At 42.9% G+C, this 18,795-nt stretch overlaps 1 protein-coding gene across 4 annotated transcripts in view; it reads right to left on the reverse strand.

Annotated features, from left to right (window-relative positions):
- Window positions 1-882: 882 nt before the first annotated feature.
- Window positions 883-18,795, reverse strand: part of smim8 (small integral membrane protein 8) — a 74,936-nt gene continuing 57,023 nt past the window's right edge. For 2 of the 4 annotated variants that reach the window (XM_069887381.1, XM_069887383.1), the window contains 2 exons: window positions 6,161-6,297; window positions 883-2,651 (listed from right to left, as the gene is read on the reverse strand). In XM_069887381.1, coding sequence (XP_069743482.1) covers window positions 2,496-2,651; window positions 6,161-6,297 — 293 coding nt within the window. In that variant the 3' untranslated portion in view covers window positions 883-2,495. Of the gene's footprint in view, window positions 2,652-2,767; window positions 2,902-6,160; window positions 6,298-9,073; window positions 9,182-18,795 lie in introns of those variants that run through there. The other 2 variants (XM_069887384.1, XM_069887382.1) reach the window with 2 other exon arrangements.

Genomic DNA, 18,795 nt, shown 5'->3' on the forward strand with positions numbered 1-18,795 from the left:
TGCCTTTACAGCGCCAGCGATCGGGATGTTAGTACAAACACCTTATAGGCAGTTCAGGACTTGAACCCCAGTCCTGATCACTGCGCTGTAAAGGTTGAATCTGCCACGATCGGGACCGGGGTTTGAGTCCGCACTACCTGTAAGGAGTTTGTATTAACGATGGCAGATTCAAAACGTGCTGGATCACAGGGCACCAGATGTTAGAGGTTCAACCTGTAATAGAATTGACAGACTGCAGAGATTTAGTAGGCTGTTGCTGGGATTTCAGGAACTGAGCTACAGGGTAAGATTAAACAAGTTAGGACTTTATTCCCTGGAACATAGAAGAATGAGGGGAGATTTGAAAGAGTTATACAAAATTATGAGGGGTATAGACAGAGTAAATGCAAGCAGACTTTTTCCACTGAAGTTTGGAGAGATACAAATCAGAGGACAAGGGTTAAGGGTGAAAGGGGAAAAGATTAGGGTGGATTGTGATGGAACGAGCTGCCAGCTGAAGATGCTTCTTCACTCAGAGAGTGGTGGCTGAATGGAATAATCTTCTGGAGGAAATAGTTGAGGCATGGTCAGTTCTTTCATTTAAGAGGAGGCTGGATAGGAGGGGGTTGGAGAGTTATGGGCGGAGAATAGGTGGGGGGGAGCTATCGTGAGTAAACTGGCATGGACTTGTAGGGCCGAGACGGCCTGTTTCCATGCCAGAAACTGTTATATGTTCTATGTTCAATTATGGAATGAGATTTTGTGTGCAGAATCTGATGTCTACCAATGACTGGCCAAAGGGAGTAAGGTATGCATTAGACTGCAATGCTATGCACACTTGAGTGAAGTTCAACCTCAACTGTTGTTCACTGCAGCTTTTAAAGATTACGTCAGACATTGGCACATCTTTTAAACATCTTTAATGGAAAGGATGCAGTTGTACAATTGTTGAAAAGTCATAAAGAGTAGAAATAGGCCCTTTGGCCCAATATGACCACGCCAAACAAGATATCCCACACATACTAGTCCCACCTGCTTGCGTTTGGCCAACATCCCTCCAAAATCATCCTCTCCATGTATACGTCCAAATTTTTTTTAACAGTTACAATGATCCCTGCCTCAACCACTACCTTTGGCAGCCCATGCCTTACATCCACTACTCACTTTTCAAAAAAGTTACATCTCAAATTCCTGTTAAATGCCCCTCATCTTGCACATATGCCTTCTGGTTACTGATTCCATTGGTCTGGGCAAGAGACCCCCTATGTTCACCCAATCTATTCCTCTCGTGATTTTGTATCCCTCTAATGTGATCACCCCTCATCCTCCTGCACTCAAAGCCTCCTCAACCTCCCCTATTGCTTAGGCCCCTAGTTCTGTCATCATTCTCAAATCTCTGAAATTACAGTAAGTTATTATTTAACCTCAGTCATTAATCTAACACAGAACAACAAAAAAAAAATATCAGCTTTTATAAGCAAACCATCATTCCTCCTGAGTATACATCCAAAAGTAATTTGGAATCTTGCCCTTAGTGAACAGTGAATCCTTTTATTCCCACCAAATAGGAATTTGACTGCAACTTTAAGTCCTTCTGTGAAAATTTGTAACCTAAATACTGTATGCAAGTGAAAAAAACTACAGTATTTTATGCAGGCACGCAGAATCTCAAGCATTGTGTCCTCCTATCTGTTGTATCTGATTTCATAATTATGCTTTATATAACTCTTTACAGTGTTCTGTGAAATCCAGTGCCTGCAAAATGGGAGATTCTAGAGAAAAACATCCATACAATATTTAACATGCCATAACAATCCTCAAAACAGGCAGATTCAGTGAGTTCAGAAATCAGTCTGCTCCAATACAAGGCTATAATGGTGAATCAATTGTGAAATTCCTTTATTTTATTAGCAGGAACTGAGAGACACACAATAGAATAGACATATTTCCCATAACTTAACAAAGTTTCAAGATATTAAGTGGGATTGGATAGGGCTAATTGAAAATATAAACAATTAGAGGTCTGGTTTAACTGAGCTGAGGCTTTCAGAATCGAATCCACAGTGTGTATCTGAGACTTGGAATTTTCAGATGTCAAATGTTATTTTTGAAACCTGTGACTGACAGATTTTTCAACCAAAGATATTAAGGGATACATTCAAAACGTAGATACACTGATATATGATTTTACCAAATAGCAAAAGCTTCAGCGGATTGATCCCAACTCCTGTTCCTATCAAATTTGTCTTCACTAGAGTGTTATTCTGCACCATTTAATGGCAGATAAGGAAAAAGAATCGGGTTACAGATGTGATATTGTGCCAGTAAAACAATTATGTAATTGAGAATCTAAGTACACACAAGGTAACAATGAAAGCAAATTACACTCAACTTTATGATATTGAATATTGAACATGATCCAAGCATTCTTGATGTTTTTGCTACCAAAAATTGTAATAAAAATACTTCAACTGTTGTTTTTTGCTGCAGTTTCATGTACTGAGTTTCCTCACATTTCATTCCCACTTCGATGTCTTTCGCCTGGTGTATCTGGTTCCTTCACTATCAATCGCTTCATACAAATCTTTGTTTTCAGCCGTGGCATTCATATAGGCAATGTAACTCACACAAACTGTTATGGTCAGTAGTCCAAAAGCCATCACAGGTTTATTCTGTTGCACAAACAGAAAGACCGAAATTATTTTCAAAAAATACAATTGGAATCTCTTTTATATTATAAATTTTAACGCACAAAACATTATTTGCCAACATTAAAAAAATTATTCACCCATCCATTAACAACTTCTACAAGGGCACCATTGAAAGCATCCTATCATGGGAAATGGTCCACCCAAGCCTGCAAGAAAGTGCAGAGTTGTTGGCGTGGCTCAGGCCATTACACATATCCTCTCTCTCCTCCATCTAGGAAAAGCAGCAAACATATTAAAAGATCCTATTATCTGTACCACATTTTCTTCACCTCTCCATCAGGAAGTAAATTCACAAGAATGAGATCATGTACCACCACATTCAAGGACAGTTTCTTTCCCACCATATCAAACTTCTGAGTGAACCCCAAAATAGTAAAATTATGTACCAAATGATTCTGTACTTATGTGTGTCTTACTTTTGCTATGTATGAGCTGTCTACTGGTCTGCTTGTAAAACAGCCTCAATCATTGCATCTTGATACGTGACAGTAAACTTGAAGTTGAACATTACATTATATAATGGTGCTAATAATGCCAAGGTCACAGGTGGGTGCCACATTTGGTGTAGCGGTTAGTGCTATGCCTTTACAGCACCAGCTATCGGGACCAGGGTTTGAATCCCACGCTGTCTGTAAGGTGTTTGTACGTTCTTCCTGTGTCTGCATGAGTTTTCCCCGGCGGCTCCGGTTTCCTCCCTATGTTCAAAAAACGTACCGGGACAATAGGTTAATTGAGTGTAAATTGGGCTGCTCAGCCTCACAGGCTGAAATGGCCTTTGATCATGCTGTATGTCTAAATTTAAATTTAAAAAAATTAAAATAAAACAATTAAAAAATTTATAAAATGATTTATTTTGTAAGGTGCACAAAGTCACTAAATATGTTTTTCTGTTGAAACCAGTCTCTCGGATTATGAGCTATTTGCGTTAAGAACAAGTCAAACAATTGTGACACCAATAGAAGCATCATAAGTTAGGTGCAACCTCCTTCTACACATCCCTTACATTAATTTCATTCAACTCTCAGAGGAGACCTTCATCCATAGAACAGGGATATTTTTCTATTTCCCACAATGGATATTGACAACTAGCCACAGGTTTAGGACAACATAGTGAAAGACTTGAGGTGCAAACCTAATGCTCAAACTCATTTAACACCAGTTCTTATAGCCAGCAATGAGAGCAGTGATTCATACCATCAGTCTTTGTGATGTCTGAATCCAGGACACCAAGCTCGCATCCTTCATGGGCCAATATGGCAGTCACAACCAATCTGACCTGTACCACTCAGTGAAACTCATTCTGTGAATAGCCTGAAGGATACATTATAAGGATACCCATGTTCATTGGCTGCCTCGGTGCCAAGGGCAGAAATGCACGGAACTTGTCAAGTTGCTGGTGGAAGATTGAAAACAGGGAATAAGAACTGGAGAAAGCTAGGAAAGAAATAGGGAAGGGAGAAGGGGCAGTGCTACAGCATGCTGTTGTGCAGAGGGACTTGGGAGTGCTTGTGCATGAATTGCAAAAAGTTAGGTTGCAGGTGCAGCAGGTTATTAAGAAGGCAAATAGAATGTTGGCCTTCATCGCGAGAGGAATTGAATTCAGGAGTAGGGAGGTAATGTTGCAACTGTATAACATACTGGTGAGACCGCACTTGGAGTACTGTGTCCAGTTCCGGTCTCCATATTTGAGGAAGGATATACTGGCTTTGGAGACAGTCCAGAGGAGGTTTACTAGGTTGATCCCTGGGATGAAGGGGTTGACTTATGATGAAAGATTAAATCATCTAGGATTGTATTCGCTCGAGTTCAGAAGAATGAGAGGAGATCTTATAGAAACATATAGGATTATGAAGGATATGGATAGGATAGATGTAGGAAGGTTTTTTGAGCTGGCCAGGGAAACTAAAACAAAAGGACACAGTATCAAGATTCGGGGGAGTAGATTTAGGATAGAGATGAGAAAAATAGTTTTTCCCAGAGAGTAGTGAATGTTTGGAATTCTCTAACCAGGGAAGTGGTTGAGGCTGCCTCACTAAACATATTTAAAATTCGGTTAAATAAATTTTTACATGATAGACGAATTAGGGGATATGGGGAGAAGGCAGGTAGATGGAGTTAGGTCATAAATTAGATCAGCCATGATCGTATTGAATGGCGGAGCAGGCTCGATGGGCCATTTTTGGTCTACTCCTGTTCCTATTTCCTATGTTCCAGTGTGAACATCTGTGAGAGCATGGAGATGAGGGTAGGTTGAAATACAGTGTTGGTATGCTAATTCTAAAAGGATGGTAAAGGCATGTCTGGAGGAGGTGTGAAAAAGACACAAATTAGAACAAACGGATGGAAATGCTCATAAGATCAAGCAGTGACTAAAGAGAGCAAAAGGAAATGAATGCCAGAAATGTGGAATTCATAACTAGATGAGCTGGAATGCACACTCCATCACCAACTCCCCCCCCTCCCCACCCCCCATCCCCAACAGTGTTCCAACAAAGCCCAGCAGATGTCAAGAAAGAGCACAGTCTTCTGGAGCACCACACAATATATTGGCAGAACTCAACGGATTAGGCAGCATCCATGGGAGGTGTGGTAGAACACGGTACTGTAGGCATGACCTCGTGGACTGGGCAGGCTGGCCCTCCTCCCCGTAAGAACCCTAATAAAGGCTGATAGCCCTTGTCTCCTCCCTCCATACCTGCCCTGGATGTGAGCCAGCAGCGTATAGAAGCATGCTGAGGTTTTCTGGTTAATAAAGCCTTTGACTATTTGCTTCGTGTCTGCGGGTGGTCATTGATCGTGCCACAGAAGGCAAAAGATCTTTTACTTCCTATGAATATTGTCTGATCCACTGAGTTCTTCCAGCATTTTGTGTGTTGCTCCAGTTTTCCAGCATTGCAGTCTCTCTTGTTTAACTCAGTCTAGTGACTTGGCATATTGCAACCCTAAGGATAATGAAGAATTCAATGATTTCAGACACTTTACCTTGTTAGTCTTGTGCTTCAGATTTTATTCTCTCTACTCCCTTTTGGTGTTGCAGATTTCATTTGCCTCTAGACACACCTTTGCCTCCCTCCCACCCTCAGCTGACATCACCACATGCCCTTCAACCTCTATGTTTTCACTCTATCAAAGACCCCCCACCTTTTGTTCTCTCAGCCAATCACCACTCTCCCTGCATCTTAAAACCTGTTTCATTTTTATGCTTCCTCAGTTCTAATGAAACATCAACTCCTTTTGCTCTCTTTAGTCACTGTTTGATCTTAGAGCATTTCCATCCGTTTGTTTTTATTTCAGTTTGCCAGCATCTGAAGTACTTCACAATTGAAAATGTAGGAAGAGACATCTCAGAATTTTTAATTTACAAAAATGAGAGCATGCTATCTATTGCACTTGCTTCCAAATCATCCACGCAGGAACATCTTATTTATTTAAAAACAGTAATATCCAAATTTAAGTGAAAATTCCCTTACAGGTTTAATGAAGAGCTCTGGATTAACCGCTCGGAAAAGGCTGGTGGTTCGGATACCCCTCAGTCCTGGACTTTTATATCCAGTACTCTTTGGAGGTTCTGTTCTTGAATCACTCGGGTCAGGTGAAGATGACATATCTGAAAATGTCCAATTTAAAAGCCTGATCATGATAAATATCATTTAAAAAGAAAAACTTCTTATTTTTCTGCTTTGGACATTTTTATGGTTTGGTAAATAGGGATAACCTAGCCTACACTTTAACTTTGTGGCCACTGAAAGGTGTTGAGTCAGTTATTGATGAGAGTTAGCAACCTCCTTTGAAGAAGACCGCAGAGCCCACCTCACTGACAAACGACAAAGGAGGAAAAACCCAACACCCAACCCCAACCAACCTATTTTCCCTTGCAACTGCTGCAACCGTGTCTGCCTGTCCCGCATCGGACTTGTCAGCCACAAACGAGCCTGCAGCTGACGTGGTCATTACCCCTCCATAAATCTTCATCCGCGAAGCCAAGCCAAAGAAAAAGATAAATTTAAACTTAATGGTGAGAAATTATTGAAGTGAATGACAATTAAGATTTTCAAAGAGAAAGCCCTTTACATTTTATTTGGAGAAAATTAAAACAGAACAAAACAACAGAGTATGGAAAGTAGAGTGCAAAGAGATGTTCAGTATTTTATTTTTAATGTGACAGCAATGAAAAGATTCTGGACATCTTAATAACTTAGCCCACTGAATCACATTATAGTGTGTGGACATTAGAGGAAGGGAAATGTCAGGCAGCACATCAAGATTGGAACTTTTCTAAGGGCATGCATGTTTAATAAATGGGTTTATAACATTATCTAGTATTATGTCTGAATTGTTTCATATCTACCAAATGACAGTTGAGTCTGTTAAATTTAGTTGGTTAATTTTCTTCTTTGTCAACAATTATGTCCTGTGCTTTCCTCTCTTTAGATGATTATTGGCGAGTTTCATAATACACCAAATCTATGAAAGTCTTTAACTTCAATTTCAATCCATAGAATACATACAAAGGGGGAAAAGTCTGAGATATTGTTTTCCGATCATGGTTGTCATTTTTTGACCAAGCATAGACCACCAATTCATGACACAGAAAGGCTCTGACTGATCAAAAATTAAATAAGGCTAATAGAGAGAGAGAGACAGACAGAGAGAGAGATAAACAAAAGCAAGAGAGGTTTTTTGGGTCAATTTGGTTTCAGACAGGTGCAGTGAAGATTAGGAAAAACAGGAGTGACAAAACTATTTGCTAATCGGCACTTTTCGATTTTGCAGCGGACATCCTGCACTATAATGACCACACAGTTTTTACCAAATTTCCCCAATCCAACAAAAGTTGAAGCAATAAGTAATAAAGAGGTTACCAAGAAAGTAGATGAAGGAAAGGCTGTGGATGTTATCTACAAGGACACCTTTGACAAGAACCCACACAGGAGGCGAGTTCAGAAAGTTCAGACACTAGGTATCCATGGAGAGGTTGTAAACTGGATTTGAAATTGGCTGTGTGGGGAAAGACAGAGAGTGGTAGTGGATGGTTGCTTCTCAGACTGGAGACTGTGACCAGTGGTGTGCGTCAGGGATCTGTGCTGGAACCATTGTTGTTTGTTGACTATATCATTGATCTGGATGATAATGTAGTAAATTGGATCACCCAATTTGCTGATGACACAGAGAATGTAGGTATAGAGGACTGTGAGGAAGGCTTCTAAAGCTTGCAGAGGAATCTGGTCCAACTGGAAAAATGGGCCAGAAAATGACATGGAATTTAATGCATAAAAGTGTAAGATGCTGCATTTTGGAAGGACAAACCAAGGTTGGACATACAGTCAATAGTAGGGCACTACGGAGGAACAAAGGGATTTGGAAATTCAGATACATAATTGATGTCACACGTAAACAGGGTTGTGAAGAAAGCTTTTGGCATCTTGGGCTTCATAAATCGATACAGGAGTTGGGATGTTATGATGCGGTTGTATAAGAGAGGCCAAATTTGGAATATTGTGTGCAGTTCTGGTTGCCAAACTACAGAAAAGATATCAGTAAGATTGAAAGAGTGCAGAGAAGATTTACAAGGATGTTGCCGGATCTTCAAGAGTTGAGTAACAGGGAAAGATTAAACAGGATAGGACTTTATTCTTTGGAGTGGAGATGATTGCGGGGAGAATTGCTAGATGTTTATAAAATTATGAGAAGGATAGACAGAGTAAATGCGAGTAGGCTCTTTCCGATTAGATTAGGAGAGATAAATACAAGAGGACATTGCTTTAGGGGGAACATTAGGGGGAACTTTTTCACTCAGTGAGTGGTGGAAATGTGGAATGAGTTGCCATTTGACGTGGTTACTCATAGATGGGAGAGGTCTGGAGGATTATGAAATGGGAGCAGGTCAGTGGATTTAGTGTAATGTTTTCAGCACAGACTAGAAAGGCTGAATGGCCTGTTTTCTGTGCTATCGTGTTCTATGGTTCAAGGTGGAGCTGCATCTTCTGTTTGCAGCAGAGAGGGGGGGGGGAAGGGGAAAGAGGAGGAAGTAGGGTAAGAGAGGGGAACAGAAGGGGCGGGGATGGGGAAAGAGGTGGGAGGAAATAAAGAGGGAGGGGAAAAGATGGGGATAGGGGGAAGAGGAAAGGAGGGGAAGAGGAGATGGAAGGGAGGAGTTAAGGGGAGGGGATAAGGACGAAGAGGGGGGCTAGGGAGGGGTGGGGGCGTAGGAAGGGGGGCCGGAGAGGAGCGAAGAGAACGGGGTGAAGAGAGAAGAGGAAGAACATATCCAATATCTATCTGCCACCCTCAAACCCCGTGCAGGAATCAACCATTTGCATTTCCCATTTGGCAGGATTCGCCGTGGTGATGCAATGTAAAATAAACTGGACCGAGTATTTAACCTGTACACGTTCAGAGCGGGTCACTACGTCCTCTCCCCTGGCCTGTTCTTCCCTGCAAAGAAGCTCCAGTCTCCCAAGATGGACCCGCGCCAGCCGATCCGGGCCAGCGCCAGGTCTAGCGCCACCTATGTGTGGGGGGGGGAACCCGTCGTCACTCGCTCCTCGCAGACAGAATGCATGCCGGGGAGAAGGACGTTTTCTCCACACACTCAATGGTGAGATCTCACCCATACCACTGTTGGGTTTATTATCCATTCATTGCCACACAATAAGTAGAGAACCCATATTACTGGAGCAGAGCTTTAGTCATCACAACAGACGACAGGTTTTGGGATATTATGAAAGGGTTGACAAAATACAAGGTCCTTATTGAAGAATAATGCTACTTGAATGCCAAGAACCGTTTCAGGCGAATCAGGAGAGTTGTTCATTTGACACTATGCAAATGGAGCAAAAGGCTTCATTTGGCGTGCCCTGCAGGGAATCCAACTCAGAGGGCAAGTTGTGCAAAAATAACAATGAATAAAGATAGATAAATTACTAAGGCAGGAGTGGAGAGAGGAGTGTTACAGTAGTAGGAGGACTTAGGTATCCCCTGTTTAATAATTCCCTTCTGCAATAAAGTATACGTAGCCGAAATAAATTTCTTTATATATCTACTACATATCAATATTTCTACGTCACCACATTTCACCCCCTCCTCCTCCCTCTTCTTCACCCCACCTCCTCTTCACCCCCTCCTCTCCCCCTTCTCCCCCCACCTCTTTGCCCCCCACCTCTTCACCCCCTCCTCTTCGCATCCCCCTCTGCGCCTCCTCCTCTGCACCCCCTCCTCTTCACCCCCTCCTCTGCACCCCCTCCTCTTTACCCCTACCCTCCTTGAAATGTTATAAATGAAAAAAATGACACTGCGTGGGCATAATCTTTTGCCAATGTGAGAACTATTCAGAGTCTGATAACAGCAGGATAGAAATGGTCCTGGAATCTGGAGGTTTGTGTTATCTGCCTGACGGAAAGAAGAGGAATGGCCAATATGTTAGGAGCTCTCCAGAGACAATAAGAGGTATAGAAGGAGTTGATGGATGGGAGACTGATGTCCTGAGCTGCTTTTTCAACTCTACAGTTTCTTGAGCAGAGTAGATCCCATACCAGGCTGTGAAGCACTGGGACAGAATACTTTCTGTGGTGCATCTGCAAAAGCTGGTCAGAGAACTCGGGGGCATGCTGAATTTCCTCAGGCTTCCACATAAGTAGTAGCTTTGGTGCCCTTTCTTGGTTGTAACATCAACCTGGTTGGACCAGGACAGGGTGATGATGATGCATACTCCTAAATTCCCACCATCTCCATTTCAGCATGGGTGATATACAAAGGTATGTGTGCTCCTCTCTATTTCCTGAAATCAATGACAAACTCCCTCATTGCGCTGACCTTGGGGAAGATGTTATCCTGACACCATGCCCTAGACTCTACTTCCTTTGCATGATTCCTGGATCTGACGTGCGTCATTACGATGTACTTAGAAAATTTGGACATGGCCCATATTAACTCCAGCTTCCCAGTCAGCCTCAATCCTCTATAATTTGCCCGAGTTAAATGCCATCTTCCTGGCCCTGCTCTCCACCCTGGAATATCTGGACAACAAGGAGATTTATGTTCTATTTCTGTTTATTGACTACAACTCTGCCTTCAGCACCAAACATACTCAATCCAAAACATGGAGACAGAGGCAACCCCGTCTGCAACCAGATCCTTGACGTTTTGACCTGTAAGCTACAAGCAGTGAGGATCAGGTGGCATCACCTCCACAATAATTCTAAACACACACGGTGTCCCACAAGGCTGTGTACTCAAATCCTGACTATACTCCCTATCTTTGGCTTGGCTTCGCGGACGAAGATTTATGGAGGGGGTAAAAAGTCCACGTCAGCTGCAGGCTCGTTTGTGGCTGACAAGTCCGATGCGGGACAGGCAGACACGGTTGCAGCGGTTGCAGGGGAAAATTGGTTGGTTGGGGTTGGGTGTTGGGTTTTTCCTCCTTTGCCTTTTGTCAGTGCAGCCAAACACTGTGTTGATTCCATCTACAAGTTTGCAGGTGAAAAGTTTTAGCATTGAACTGAGACAAACACTAAACAATCAACACACAGTGATATCAGACTGACCTGAAGCTATTTAGGGTATGTTTTATAATTGTACTCATAAAACCTTTTTCCCCAAGTCTGAGGCCTGACACTTTAACCAGACAGAATCTCATCTGAGACCACACATAGAATTTGATCATTCTACATATTTTGTTTGGATGAAATATCTATCCATCGATCATTGGTTTTTAGTTGGATTGTTCTTGCAGAGAGGGAGAAAAGGCTTCTTCAGGTGCATTCTCTGCCAAGAATGCACCTGCAGAAGTGGATTCAGACCTGTGGAATGGTCGTTCAGGTGGCAGCGCTGAAAGTGCAGCGCTGGCCATCTGAAAAGGACAGCTTCACGGGAGGCGCCTCAGAGCGCACTTCGGCTCCTTTCCCTTCGGGCAGTCAGGTTTGGGATGGCTGGCTGTCAGAGCAGGGACAGCTGGCACGGACTATCAGCACGGATGACAGTCAGCTGGCGAGTGCCTGACAGGTCCCCTCCCAGCTGCCCCTGCCCTTCGGCGCGGGACGTCAGGGCAGGGGCAGCCGGCATGGGTTGTCTGCGCAGGGACGACCTGTGCGGGTCGTCCCCACACTGATCCCACTGCCGCGCTCTCGCCCAACAGCCCTATATCAGTCCCCGCACTGTGGGGCAGCTGGCGCAGGCTGTCACCGCGGGGACATTCCACAGAGTGTGGGGACTGATAGGGTTGTGGGGCGAGAGTGGGGCAGCAGGATCAGTGTGGGGACGCCCAGCGCCAGGTGGCAGGGGCAACTGGGAGGGGACCTGTCAGGCGCTCTCCAGCTGACTGTCATCCCCTTAGCAGCCACTTTCAGGCAGCTGCATTCATGTGCCGGTGGTGGTGGGGGGGGCGGGGGGTAACCTCAGTGCTCTGGTGATGATCCCTCCCAGAGGAGGGTTACAAAGTTCGTCTCACATGCGCCTCCTGCGCTTTCAAGTGGCCCCCCGACAGCTGCATATGGGCATAATATGAGGCTTTACATCGGGGGATTTTGGCCACCTGAAAGTGCCTACTAACTGAATAAGCTGAATGGTCGCTTTTCACATTGTATCCTTTTTGTTTGGGTTGTAATGAGCTCTGGAATTAAGTGGATATGGCAGTAGCCAATCTTAGAAGATTGCTGGTGATGTCAAACTGAGTGAAATCAGACTAACGGTGAAGCAAATAGCTGCATTGTACCTGTCCTACTTTTACAGACAGGACATAGGCGGGCAATGCACTACAAATGGTGTGCATTATCTGGGGGAAAGCAATATTGTAGATGCAGTGGAACAGCTTAGCTAAGGCTCAGTTGATTCTGGTGAAGGTGTGTCAGGTGGATTGTCGAAGGCAAGGTGAAAGTTTGCCACTCTTTCCAGTAGTAGATTTTTTATAGGACATAGCCAACAAATTCAGTACTGTTGTTGCAGAACCAATTTTAGAGTTATAGAGTCATAAAACATAGAACAGACCTCATCCAACTAGTCCATACTGACCAAGTTGGCATTCTGCACATCCCATTTGGCTGCACTTGATCCATATCCCTCCAAGCCTCACTTCTCCATAAGTCTGTCCAAATGTCTTTTGAATGTTGTTATTCTGACCACTTCTACATTTACCTCTGGCAGCTTATTCCAGATGTGCTCAGGTCCACTCATCTTAATCCTAAACCTTCTAGTTCTAGAACCATCCACCCTGTGGAACAGACTGAGCATTCATTTTATCTGTGCCCCTCGATTTTGTAAATCTCTACAAATCTCCTTTGCTTTTGGGAATAAATACACAGCCCATTCAATGTTTTCCTGTAATTCAGCACTCAGTCCTGGCAACATCCTCATGAATTTCCTCTGCACGCCTTCCAATTTATTGATATTCTTCCTTGGGCTGGGTGAACAGAATTTGCACAGCTCAATCATGAGTTCCCAACTTTTGTACTCCATACCCTACCAGAGTTAAGTTTCATTTGCCAATCCTTGGCCCATCTTCCCAAATGACCTAAATGCTGTTGTAAATGTAGATATCCTTCCTCACTGTCCACTACACCACCAATTTTCTAATCAATTTAAAAACAATGCCATCCAATTGTGCTGTTGAGGTTGATCAGCTTGAGTACCTTCTCTGCAATAACCTCTTTGTTAAGAGAAGTGTTCATGACACTGTCCATGCCATAAAATTTTATGGGATTCATGGTTCATGGTTCAAGGATTTCTAGGGTCATGTAGACAATTGTAAACACTGTTCCATCCTCGTGTTTTTGTCCAGCTATGAGGCAGAACATGTGACTTCATTTTTAAAAAACTATTCCAACACCATCACAACTGAACACGAATTTTATGGCATTCCCCATAAAAATTGTATATAGATCTTTAAAATGCCTTAAAAGAGGAGAAAGGGAAGGGTTAAGGTTTCTTTTCAGTTCCAGACAATTCTTTTCAGTTTTTACACTCTTATTTTCATATTCTATCAATTTGGTAAGTATGGAAACTTCATGTCATATCCTTGTTGCAAAAATATGTAACTTGTGGATTACTTAGTGACCAGTCAAATGATTTTATTGGGTTTAACAAATAACTATATTATGGATTAACTGGTAATGAAATGGTTCAAAGGGTAGGCCTATGTTTGTGTGTTGCTAGGTTTTCAGAGTTAATGAATTTGTGGGCGTTTGTTAGATTTCTGATGGATTAGTCACTTTATTGTTGTTAACGGGATATCTCGAGGCTGCAGGACACAGATTACTCCAGCCTTTTCATTATCCAAACCAGTAGGGTGAGATTCTTATTGGGTGTATAAATATCAACATAAAGGTGTACTGGTAACTTTATATTAGAGTAGCTCAACAATGACAACATTTCAAAAGCATTCCATAAGCCTTAGAGATGTTCTATAAAAAATGTGAAAAATCTGCCTTTCTTCTTCAATGTGGTGAAATTAAAAGAAAGATCCTTGTCCTAATAAAATTAATCTAGACACTTGAGTTGATGAACATGACAAAATGTACACATGAAGCATATCAGTAGTCAATGGTTTATATAGGTATATAAACCATGAAGGAAATGTACACAGGGATATCTGCATGTCATATCACAAATTTTTATTTGGTATGAGTGGTGCAATTCTGTCTGATCTCAGCAAAATAATTTACCTAAACCTGTGAGAAACTATTGCAGACACACAGGACAGAAACAAATTTCTTGGTCCAACAAAAGCAACCCATTTCAATCAATCTTAATCCTGTGCCATCTCTGGCTGCATCATTAGGCACTTTTAAGCTGCAGCACCTGGGTGGCTTTCCTGGGACCCAGGTGCGATTTGTGGGGCTACAGCATCTTTTAAGCTGCAGGGGGATCGACCCACTAAACTGCCAACCCAGCAATTTACGGGGGATCCCAACTCTGCAATGGTACGTTGAATGATACGCCACACACTTACTGGGAACGATCTTCAGATCCTGGCTAAGCAACTCTGCTGTGCTGCAGTACAGCAGGCAACTGTTGTGACCTCCGCGGTCAGGCGAATACTGCAGTCATTGGAGGAGCAGCAGGATGTAAGCGCTGAGCATTTCAGTAGACGCAGCCTCGTGATGCACGCACACAAACACTGACGTCACCAGAATAACTGGGTCGGCCATTTTCATTTTCAAGCCGCCGGTGGACGTGACTTAAGTAAGTTTATCCTTGACTATCTCTGAGGCAGGTCAGGGACCCAGATGGATTTGGACCATGATGACCAGGTCGGAACCTTTCAAGCTGGCGCTCAAGTGGGGCGCTAACCGGTTAAATTGCCTGGTTAACCCTATTTTACACAGCAGCTTGAAGGGGCCGATTGTGTGCTAGGGTGGCTGCAAAGCATCACACTGGAAGTCTATACAGAGGATCATTAAAACAGCCAAGAGGATCACTAGGGTCCCTTTTTCCTCTATACACGACATTTACTGGGAGTGTTGTCTAAAAAGGACTCAAGGAGTTATAGATGACCTTTTCCATCTAGTGCACAGCATCTTCAACCATTACCACCAAGAAGAAAGTACAGGAGCATCAAACTTAGAACTGCCAGGCTGGGGAATAGCTTCCTCCCTCAGGCTGTGAGACTGATAAAGAGTATCCTGTACCCATGAAAATCATCCCAAATATTTACCTCTATTCATTTTAATTATTTATGTCATCTCTATGTACAGTGTATTGTGTGTTTTTGTGCATGCACCATTGTCTGGAGAGACGTTGTTTCATTGGGTTGTCTTTGTACAATAAGATGATAATAAACTTGAATTTGACCTCATTCTCTTCACAGTCCCATCAACTGCCCCAAATTCTACCATTCATCTACACCGGGGGTCAAATAACCTACCAACCTGCACATCTTTGGATGATGGGAGGAAACCAGAGCAACTGGAGGAATCCCACATTGGCAAAGGGAGAAGATGCAAACTCCATATGAATAGCACCAAAGTTCTAGGTTGAACCTGGAGCTGCGAGGCAGTCGTGCTCCTGTGCCACCTGAAGCAGTTAACTTCTATGATATCATTTTACGATCTTGTCTTCAGGATCAAAATACTTTAGCTTCCAAATGAGAACCAATCAGTACCTCAATTGATAAATATGCAATAGATGAATCTTCAATGTGATATTGTATAGACTCAGACAGATCACTTTCTAGTTTCAATTTTTTGTTAGTGAAAGAGACCTGACCTAATTCATGTTGTTCTTCATGATCATTGTGTACAAGATATCAGTGTGTACAGATGTTGTTCTAGATCAGACTCTGATGCTTTCAGGAGCACTTAGCATCCAGAGGTGAACTGTGTAGGCTATCAAGTGGAGACTGGCTTCTGGGCTAAAATGCGTGTTTTTCTAACTTAACCATGCAACCATGATGAAATGGGCAAATAGAAATTATAATATAGGAAACTGAAAAAAAAAGCCTAAAATCATTTGTCTTAGCCTCAAAACTTGAACTAAACACCCAAAAGTATCTGTACAAAAGTCATCCTTGTGTGGTGTTTTAATATCAATCAGGAATAGTGAAATGCAAAATGGTATCTGCTCTTTAGAGATTTTATGGGCACTGTCAATGAGTCAGGAAACAAAGGCTCTGAATGAGTAGATTATGAATCAGCTTATTAGATCTCAGAGGATCTGTCCTGGAGCCTCCCTGTCGATGCAATCACAAAAAAGGCTCGCTAGTGGCTATACTTTGTGAGGTGTTTGAGGAAATTCTGTATGTCACTGAAGATTCTTGAAAACTTCTGCAGGTGTACCATGGAGAGCATTCTGGCTGGTTGCATCACTCTCTGGTACAGAGGTGCCAAATGCTCAGGACAAGAAAAAACTCGGAGGGTTGTCAACTTGGCCTACAACATCACGGACACCAGACTTCCCTCCATCGAGGATATCTACAATCAGTGGTGTCTTAAGAAAGCAACCTCTATCTCCATGGACCCCCACCACCCAGGCCATGCCCTCTTCACTCTCTCACCATCGGGAAAAAGGTACAAGAGCCTAAAGGTGAATACTAAGTGGCACAAGGACAGATTCTTCCCCACTGCCATCAGATTCCTGAATGTTCAATGAACAAAAGACACTGACTTTTCCTGCGCTATTTTTATTTTTTTTTGTTAGTGGTTGATATGAATGTTTACATTGTGATGCTGAGCAAAACAACAAATTTCATGACTTGTTCATGACAGTAAATTCTGATTCTGATTCTGATAAGAATCTTCTCAATTGATAACTACAGTTATTTGTATATCTTAGGTCTTATTATCCCCAGCAGTGACAATAAAAAGAAAAGATTTATCTTCTTCTTAATTATTATCATTTGAAACCTTGAGATAAGAATTCATCTCATGGCTGTGGCAAACAAAAGCTTTTTTTTGCTGGATTTATTGGTGCAATTGCTTTTAGAGAAATTCAAAACATGTTGTAAAAGAGTACAAGTAAACAGAAAGCTGGAATGATTGAGTGAAGTTAAACAAGAAAGTCTGCAGATGCTGGGGTCAAGTACAATACATAAATGTGCTAGGGAAACTCAGCAGGTCATGCAGCATCTATCAGAAGTAAAAGGTGACCAACATTTCAGGCCTGATCCCTTCATCTTGCATCTGATGAAGGGCTCAAACTCGAAATGTTGGTTACATTTTATTTGACCCAACCAGTCCCCCAACACAACCACCCTCCTCTAGCTGGCAGAACTTGTCCTCACTTTCAATAACTTCTTCTTTGACTCATCCCACTTTCTCCAAGACAAAAGGGTAGCCAAGGGTAACCGCATGGGCCCCAGCTATGCCTGCCTTTTTGTTGACTATGTAGAACAACCCACGCTACAAGCCTACACAGGTTAAGGCTCCTCAATTTTTCGTCCACTACATCAATGACTACATTGGTGCTGCTACATGCACCCATGATAAGCTTGTCAACTTCATCCACTTTGCTGTGATCTTCCACCCTGACTTTAAATTCACTTGCAACAGTGTCCCTTGTGGCAATCTCTTTCTGTCTCCATCTCGAGAGACAAACTCTAGAACAGACATCTTCTACAAACCTACCAACTCCCACAGCTACTCGACTACACTTCTTCACACCCTGTCCCCTGAAATGATTCCATTCCTTACTTTCAATTCCTCCATCTCCATTGCATCTGCTCTCAGGACGAGGTCTTTCATGCCAAATCATCTGAGATATCCTCCTTCTTCAAAAAATGTCCCTTCCCCTCAACCACCAGCAACCCAGCCCTCAACTGCATTTCCACCATTACCTGCACACCTGCCCTAGCTCCTTCCACCCCCACGTACAACGACAGGATTCTTCTTGTCCTCACCTACCACCCCACTAGCCGCCACATTCAACATATCATCCTCTGCCATAAGACACATATACTCTTCTTCTTTTCTCTCTGCCTTCTGCAAGGACTGTTCCCTCTGACTCCCTTGCCTACTCCTCTCTTCCCACCTATCACCCCCTTGGCATCTACTCCTGTGATCGCAGGAGATGCTCCACTTGTGCCCTCATCTCTTCCCTCAGCACCATTTAGAGCCCCGAACAGTCCTTCCAAGTGAAGCAACATTTCACTTGTGAATCTTTAGGGGTTACCTACTTCATCTGGTGCTCCAGTTGTGGCTTCCTCTGCATCGGAGAGATTGGATGCAGACTGGGAGGTCACCTCATTGAGCAACTTCACTCTGTCCACTAGAATAGTGGGACTTCCCAGTAACAGCCCATTTCAATCCTCACCCCATTCCTATGCTGACATCTCTGTCCATGGTCTCATGTACTCCCAGACTGAGACCATTCGCAAATTGGAGGTACAACACCTCATATTCTGTCTGGGCATCTTCCAACTGGGTGGCATTAACATTGACTTCTCCAGTTTCTATTAGCTCCCCTCCCCCATTTTTCCCTGCCCCCTTTCCTCTAGCTCTGTTTCTCCTTTCACAGAGCCAAAAACAAGCAACATCCCTATCCCCCAATCAATTCTCAACTTTCCTCTCATCATATCCAATTAGCACCTTTTGTCTGTTGGTCTGTACTCTTTCTCATCCCATTCTTTCTTTCTCCCCATCCTTTTAATTCAGGTGCCTGCCTGCTTTTTACTTATTCC

This window comes from Narcine bancroftii, chromosome 6, assembly GCF_036971445.1.
Source record: "Narcine bancroftii isolate sNarBan1 chromosome 6, sNarBan1.hap1, whole genome shotgun sequence".
NCBI lineage: Eukaryota > Metazoa > Chordata > Chondrichthyes > Torpediniformes > Narcinidae > Narcine > Narcine bancroftii.